General features: G+C 44.0%; 4 protein-coding genes across 5 annotated transcripts in view; 2 read left to right on the top strand and 2 right to left on the bottom strand.

The window, feature by feature from the left end:
* Positions 1 to 165: 165 nt before the first annotated feature.
* LOC134197351 (liprin-beta-1-like) lies at positions 166 to 2623 on the bottom strand. Its single transcript, XM_062666651.1, has 3 exons — positions 2535 to 2623; positions 2387 to 2464; positions 166 to 596 (listed from the first exon to the last, which is right to left on the bottom strand). Exons 1-3 carry the CDS (start codon positions 2604 to 2606, stop codon positions 267 to 269), a joined length of 480 nt encoding a protein of 159 aa, XP_062522635.1. The 5' UTR covers positions 2607 to 2623; the 3' UTR covers positions 166 to 266.
* A 340-nt stretch (positions 2624 to 2963) lies between these two features.
* On the bottom strand, positions 2964 to 4561 carry LOC134197653 (uncharacterized). Its single transcript, XM_062666999.1, has 4 exons — positions 4357 to 4561; positions 3529 to 3660; positions 3281 to 3463; positions 2964 to 3113 (listed from the first exon to the last, which is right to left on the bottom strand). The coding sequence occupies exons 1-4, from the start codon at positions 4525 to 4527 to the stop codon at positions 2964 to 2966; spliced, it is 636 nt and encodes a 211-aa protein (XP_062522983.1). The 5' UTR covers positions 4528 to 4561.
* A 104-nt stretch (positions 4562 to 4665) lies between these two features.
* Positions 4666 to 6042, top strand: LOC134197286 (speract receptor-like). Of its 2 annotated transcripts, XM_062666573.1 has the most exons (4): positions 4666 to 4950; positions 5010 to 5133; positions 5189 to 5260; positions 5327 to 6042. In XM_062666573.1, the coding sequence occupies exons 1-4, from the start codon at positions 4674 to 4676 to the stop codon at positions 5934 to 5936; spliced, it is 1083 nt and encodes a 360-aa protein (XP_062522557.1). In that variant the 5' UTR covers positions 4666 to 4673; the 3' UTR covers positions 5937 to 6042. The 2 variants fall into 2 exon arrangements, with proteins under 2 accessions (XP_062522557.1, XP_062522556.1); XM_062666572.1 differs by having other exon boundaries at positions 5189 to 6042.
* Positions 6043 to 6159: 117 nt separating this feature from the next.
* LOC134197285 (uncharacterized) overlaps positions 6160 to 8037 on the top strand; it is a 2254-nt gene continuing 376 nt past the window's right edge. Inside the window, exon 1 of the mRNA XM_062666571.1 lies at positions 6160 to 8037. This exon is cut by the window's right edge and continues 376 nt beyond it. Within this exon, the coding sequence (XP_062522555.1) occupies positions 6185 to 8037 (1853 nt within the window). The 5' untranslated portion in view covers positions 6160 to 6184.

Consider the following 8037-nt stretch of genomic DNA (forward strand, 5'->3'; position numbering starts at 1 on the left):
AAACTGCTACTTCCGGTATTGGTGCCGGGCAATCAAATAAGTAATATATTTTCATGACCAGAGTTCTAGTCGGAGTTCTCTGTCTGCTGCTTTCAAACGCTGTGAGAACAAGTTGTAAGATATATGTTAATATAAAATGGAGCAAACAAGGCAACAGTTGTCCTTTCAAGCCACGCCCATGTAACGCGCGCTAGACCGTATAAGTTTAAATTTTGTTCCTACAGTGCTGAGAACATCGCACAGCAGAGAAAATTTCTGTGTTATTGTCATACACGTATGGCTACCTCTCGATTGAGTTTGTTCACTTTTCTTGTTAGGTCTGCTTTCACGTGCTGCATTTCTGTTGCATGTGCTTTCTTCAAGCTCGACAACTGTTTTTCAGCGTCTTGCTTCTTCTTAGTCACTGCTGCTAGCTCCTCTGCTTTTCTCTCTATTTCACCTCGTAGTTCTCTTTGCTGCTGTTGAAGTTTGGAAATGTCTTGGACAACTGATTTTTGTTTACTTGTATTAGATTCAGACATTTCGTTCAACTGATGTCGGAGGTCGTGTATTTGAGTTAGAAGACCTTCTGTTTGACGAGTTTTATCAGCTATAGTCTGTAGACACAAGCGAAAGTGAACGCACAGCAAATAGAAATTGACAACAAATGTAATGAAAAAGAGATACATAAGCATGCATGTACAGTACTGTGTATCCCTGCTCATCTGCACTCACTCAGAGTCACCTGTCTAACCACATATTCGACCTTCATTGTCCTGCAGATATGATGTCAGTCATCTAATACAAGTTACATAGTAACCTTGTAGCATGCTGGCGATGTACGAAAATAAACTTGCAAGAAACCTAGGTGTGTAGTGCTCACAATAAATCAACAAGTGACGATTCTTTAACAGTTGGAAATCGTCTTGTACCATCATCAAACTAAAATATTGAGCCTGGAAGATGCTTCACGTATACACAGTATGTATATTTCATATATCTGACCCTCTTGAGTCTTTTCAATATCTGCTGCACACCAAGGATGCACTATATATAACCAAACTGTTATACACACAGTGACACACACACACACACACACACACACACACACACACACACACACACACACACACACACACACACATGCATGCACAGTGCCACACACACACACACACACACACACACACACACACACACACACACACACACACACACACACGTATATGTATAATATATCTGATGCATTCGATATACAGTATCAAAAGTACGTACTGTCAAAGCACCCCTATACATGAATATCGTGCATCCTTATTTTTGCTTGCCTGCAGATTAGGCACCATGTAAAAGCTTGCACAGTTTAAATACGGTGTAATACAGTTAGACCTCGTTATTGTAACACCTAATAATCTGACAAAGGTACATGTAAAACCAATTTACATGGTAGTCCAACAGAAACCAGAGGAACAAACATGGTTGGTATAATGAGGTCTGACTGTAGTCTCACGTAGCCAAACCCCTCCCCTTTTTGATCAAGAAGGGGATGGGTTTGGCTACGCGAGACTAGTCTGACTGTACCATTATCTTCCTCCTCAATCTTTATCCTTTGAGTCATCCGGGAAGACACTTTTATGGTAGTTCACAGTATATGTGTTGTTAGATATACATTGAATAACAATTGAGGCCCACCTCTGTTAAGCTAGGTTTATAATATGATGCTGGCGACGCTCGAGAACGCTGGTGAAGATGCTCAGACAGGTGTCATACTGTAAACACTCGCACGTCGCGTCATGAGCGTCGTCAGCATCGCCGACGCTAGAATTGATTCAAGTTCAACCCTAGCGTCCAAACTAGAAGTGCTCTCTAGCGTCTATTGGAAGCATGTGCCTTTTGTCGACAAAATCAGAGATCAAATCCGGGAGTGAAATAACCAAAAGTAAACTATGGAAAAGAAGCCTACCAGAAGTGTATACATGTAGGTACGGCTGCTTGCGGCAGATCAAGTCACGGTAGCTGAGAGATGAGAGGCGCAAGAAAAACGCTTGGAAAAACGTACCGAAAAAACCAGGCTCCCAGCAGCAGGCTGCCAAATAATGTGGAAACGTCTCTGCGACAACTTGGTAAGGGAGAAACTCAGGAAATGAAAACCAAATCACAGACTTTTGTATACGATTATGATGAGCATGCGCGTAGTGGCTCGTCGCTGATGCTCATCAAATGATATTGTAAATGGTACAGCATCAGCGTCGGCATTTTGACACCTACTTGGTGTCTTCATGCGAGTGTCCCCGCGAGTGTCGCGGGCATCATCAGTGTCATATTGTAAACCTAGCTTTAGCCCTCGATCACTGACGTACATCAACGTGTACCCTTATATCACTCCAACACAAACACATCAAATAACTATTACCTTTTGTAATGACAGCTTTTGCTCGTCCTGGATCATTATTTGTTGTCTCAAATGACTGACTTCATGAGCCGATGCTGACTAGATGATTAAAACATTGGATAACGTAAGTCAGCTACACAGTCTTCACGTTCACCTACAATCAACTGACCAGCGACTCTGACGTGTCTTCTAACTGTCTCATGAGTTTTGCTCGATCGTCGTGTAGCCTGTTGATTGACATCTGCTGTGATGCAAACTGAAGCTAACATTCAAGGATAGAAAACAAATTAGAAGATCAATGGAAGTGAAGATATAAAATTAGTAGATAGTTGACATGCATAAGTCATGAGCACATGAATGCATCGGCACATGAAGTTAACAGCATATAGGTATATGGGTTGGCAGCACACATGTGCATACTGTCTGTCTATCTGTGTGTGTGTGTGTGTGTGTGTGTGTGTGTGTGTGTGTGTGTGTGTGTGTGTGTGTGTGTGTGTGTGTGTGTGTGTGTGTGTGTGTGTGTGTGTGTGTGTGTATTTGTCTGTCTGTCTGTCTGCCTGTCTGCTTGTCAATGCATTTGTCTGTCTATAAACACAAACTATGCTACCTGGAGTTCTTCTTTAATGTCCTTAACAATCAGCCTCTGCTGCTCAATACGGCTAGCTTCCTCTAGCTCTGACATTCCGTTGTCAACAGCCTGTACTCTGGTCGGTGTGCCTTGACTCAGCACTGTGTGCAACATGTCCAACTATCAGTATCACAAAATGAGTTATTTTACCTTACACCAAGCACATGCAGAAAGTGTGTGTGTGTGTGTGTGTGTGTGTGTGTGTGTGTGTGTGTGTGTGTGTGTGTGTGTGTGTGTGTGTGTGTGTGTCTTTGTTATCGCTGACCTTCATAAACAATCATTCTCACCTGATCAATCATCTCGGACTGTTTCCTACTGCTCCCAATCGATTCGTCTTGCCTCCTCTGAGGTCTCTGTCTCACAACACGTTTAGCAGGCAATCCACCAGTTTCAATCTGACTATCTGAAGAACCAGACACATCCACTCTGTGTACACCACTCCTTGACCTTTCATCCAACATACCCTTAACCTACAATACATAAACCATAAAATCAAATCCAAACAAATTATTAATTAATTAACTCAATAACGAACTGTGTCAAGTAAAGCTTGTTTTTCTACTCTCAGTTTGCCGCTTGTCGTTTGTGTGTGATGAAAACTCTCTACTGCAGTTTCTGGTTTCGTTCTCCTTCTCGATGGTAACGAAGCATCATTCTCCTGTCCTGTCTGAAAGTAATGTATGAGCCAATGATAAATATCTTACATTACACGGGCAGAAAACAGACCAATTTTTCCTTGCAGACTGTGACAGGAAGTTTGTGTAGAATGTGTTTCATTAATTAAATACTCAGTACTAGTTTGACAGACAGACAAGCAAACATACAGACAAAGACAAACAAGCAAACTTACAGACAAAGACAAACAAACAGACAAGCAAACATACAGACAAAGACAAGCAAACATACAGACAAAGACAAGCAAACTGACAGATGGAAAGAGGACACATGATTTCACTGTGTTTATGATTATCTTGTGTACGAGTTTTGATGCATGAAACGTTTGTATTTGACAGACAGACAAACAAACAAACAGACAGACAGACAAACAAACAGACCGACAGACAGACAAACAAACAGACAGACACAGACACAAGCACACAGACAAACTGACAGACAGACACAGAAACAGACGGACACAGACAGACAACTAAACAAACACACACAGACAGACAACTAAACAAACAGACAAACCGACAGACAGACAAACACACAGACAGACAAACACACACACAGACAAACACACAGACAGACAAACACACACACACAGACACAAAGACACATAAACACATCGACTGACCAACACACAAACAGACAGACAACAGGCTAGACAGACACGCAGGCTAACAAACAACACACGCCTAACCTCTGAAAACGAGAGCTTCCTAACTGGTTTCGTCCGAGATGAATCAGCAGACGAGCTCGTCAGACAATGTAAAATCTCTTTACGCACTGGAGACTTCTTCCCAGCTGTTCTCACAAGCAACAAGTTACGCGGCTGTCGTTTACTTTTCCCAAACTTTTCAATTCCATCCATAACTCGAGTTCGCGCGCTATCTGAAATCCTGAATTCGAACGGTTTGAGGTGTCGATGCGCATGCTCTAAGCATCCCTAACAACCGAGCGAGGCGGTGTCTATGCGCATGCTCGAAACATCCATAGCAACCAGATGAGACCACGCCTATGGGCACGGCGAGCAGCATTCCTTCCAAGTCAGACAAAGCAAGCAAGAAAGTTCTCGTCACTAGGCTTGAACGAGAGCGTGAACGAAAATATGAAACGTGTCTGGAAAGCGAAGAAATGGCGGCAAAACAACTACTGGAATACGAAGCTAAACTATCAGAGTTGAAATCAAAGAATGAGCAGCTAGAGGAGACGATGACCAAACTGAGAGCGCAGATGAAATCGGAAGCGGACAGTTGGCAACGAGAGAAGAGCGAGACGCTGCACATGATGTTCAGTGAGTGGGCGTGACCGGTTTTTAAAAGTAGGCGGGGCTAATTGTGTTGGGCTCTTCAGGTGAATTGCCGTTGATGCATCTGTCGGAGAAGTCGCGGCGGCAGACGAAGATATCGACCAACATGTTCTCCGGAAGCGCCGAAAGTTTATGCAAAACGTTTCCGATGGTAACCATAGCAACATGGTAAGTCCAGTTAATTACATTTTAAAAATAAATGAATTTTTGATTTTGTGTGTAGGGATGTGGTTGGATTTGCAGAGTTATGCGCGAGGATCACTCCGGCTGAAGTCATCTCATTGTTGGACAAACTGTATGCGAGAGTCGATGACACATTTGTTGACTGTAACATTGTCATACTCGATCGTTCGTCTGACAGCTGCACGGCAGTCACAGGCCTAGTCGAGCACTACTACTCTCCATCTCAAATAACAAGCAAACCACCACTCAAAAAGGCTGACAGCACTTATGGTAGTGTAGATGATTTGAGCAGTCAAATGGGTGTGGTCAGAATGCAACAAGTTGACGACACACAATCACACGAACTGCCTGAGAATTATGCTGCCCTACTGGCATCATCGTGTCTGCGTCTAATGAGCTCTATTGCTGCCATAAAAGTCTCTGGTTTACATGATTTTATGCTGCAGTTGAGAATAGCTCTGCATTCTGGTCCTTGCTCTGCGGGTGCGATTGGATTGCATTCGGAGCACCACATCCCCAAGTACAGACTGTTTGGTCCGACTGTCACTCGAGCACATTGGCTGCGTTCTAGTGGTCTGGCTCTTCAAATTCGTGTCAGCAAGGAAAGCGAGGTGTTGTTGGAAAAGAAGGGCGGATTTAGGTTGGAACGATGTCCTGATTATAAACTTGCGAATTGGAATGAGACCGTGGAATCTTATTGGCTAGTTGGAATGGACGCTCATGACGTCAGGTTACCGTCTCTGGACAGAGCGATTCCTCTTACAAACTACCTTCTACAGCACGTGTAATACCACGTGCTATTTGACATACATACATACATACATACACTTTAGTTACTACAATTGCTTTGTTGATCTAACGCGCGTTAGATATATTTTGTTGTACATGTACATAAATACGTGCGTGTATATACTAAAATATGCATTTATAATGTCGTGCATACACTAAAAATTAGTAGTCCTCCCTTCGCGCTAGATTGCGCTACATTACGTGCGCTAGCCATCACGTGTGCATATCTAACGCGCGCTAGACAATAATGGCGAACACCAGAGACTTTTTGTATCCTTTCCTGCAAACGATTATCTTCGAAGCTGTCGCGTTCTTAGTCATCGACATTATTGTCAAAGAAAATTTGAAACGATCCCAGACGGCAAGAAGAAAGAAGAGACTTCTAGCAGCGGAAGGATGTCTCTTCCTTTTGGTCTCACTTATCGCAATCCTGAGTGGTCGAATTCCAATCATTATGCTTACAACAGGTATTGGATGTATCATAACATCAGCGAGCTCATTTAGAGAGACCCATAAAGACGTTGAGCGTACATTTCTACGGAAAGTTGAGAAAAGTCCAGTTGGCGCCATATTGAGTCATCATCAAGGGCGGACAGAGAAGGCCAAGAATGTGATTAAGAGTCCTATTGTGACTCCTGAGACAGAGCTAGGTCTCGGTTCGGAGTACACCGAGACTCGACTCTCCAGACGTCCTCTGAGGAGTCGAAATCAAGCGGATCCGAGAGTCCGCCCACTGGCTGGCATTCCTGAAGACATGGGAAACACACCGAAACGTCATCGCTCTGATTCCTTTCTCTCCGAGACTCAGGAAGAGATGGAGGACGTACGAGATCGTTCTCAGTCTGTAAAGACTGCTACTGTGTGGTCGGTCCCGTGGTGGCATCGCTACGGAATTTCTACTCTCTTCAACTATCAGGCTCATCATCCACCGGGCATTTCCAATCGATCAACAAACACTTGTTTTTTGAATGCGTGTTTGCAATGCGTTGCACGAGCTCCTGGCTTTCTCACTCGGATACCTCTAAACGATAAGCCCCGATGTACCACGGAATCGGTCGTGTATTATCTTCACAAGTTGATGCAGCAGTTGTTGTTGCCGAAGGAAAAGTGGACATTCGGTCACTTGTGTACGGAAACGTTTCGACGGTTCGCTCACTCGCTTCGGCCCGATTTCATTGCATCACCGGAGAACGGATATCAAAAACAAAACGATGCCGGAGAGTTTCTCATATGGTTACTCAACACGGTCCACGAAACAGTGAAGATATCGTGTCCGAGGGATGCCGCGGATGTTAATACGAAGGCAGATGTTAATATCAACTTTACCGATGACTCACAAATTATCCATTTGTGTAGATCGCTACAGAACGGTCACAAGTATCGTGAGAACATCCTCGATGCTCTTGTCAATGCATGTAACGAACGGTTAAACAGTTTAGGTCGTGAATCGGCCAACTCTTACCACCTGGCGGTACGACTCCTCGTTGCTTCAGAATGGGCCTTGTATTCGATGAGAAATAACTCGGTGGTGACCTCATTATTTACCGGCCAGCTACTGGAAAAGAGAAAATGTCTGAGTTGTCAACGCATTTCGGTAAGTGCAGAAGCTTTCGTTCTCTTACCGGTTCCCGTCGTATCATCTAATGCTGGCGGTGTACCTCGTCTGATGGATTGTTTAATGAGATTTGGTCAATTGGAAGTGCTCGGTCCTCAAGAGAGACTGCGGTGTCCGTGCAATGAGTTACAATCGGCATCCAACGGAGTCATGAAATGGTGTGGTAATCGTCAAGCTTTCTTCTCGATGCTCCCGGAATGTCTCAACATCCAGTTACAACGATTTTCGTACAATATCCATGCCAGAGTTGTGGAGAAGAACCACACGCCTGTCGACTTCCCGCTAGACAACCTCGACCTGTCGGACTTGACACTCAATAATTTCGTTCAGACAAAACCCTCACAGCACTGCCTGTACAGTCTGTATGGAGTGTGTGTCCATCTCGGCAGTCACAGTGCATCGTGTGGCCACTATGTGGCATACTGTCTATGCGACGAGGACGGGAAATGGTATAGATTTGATGATGAGGTCGTGCGTGAAGCCGA

Source organism: Corticium candelabrum, chromosome 22, assembly GCF_963422355.1.
Source record: "Corticium candelabrum chromosome 22, ooCorCand1.1, whole genome shotgun sequence".
Taxonomy (NCBI): Eukaryota; Metazoa; Porifera; class Homoscleromorpha; order Homosclerophorida; family Plakinidae; genus Corticium; species Corticium candelabrum.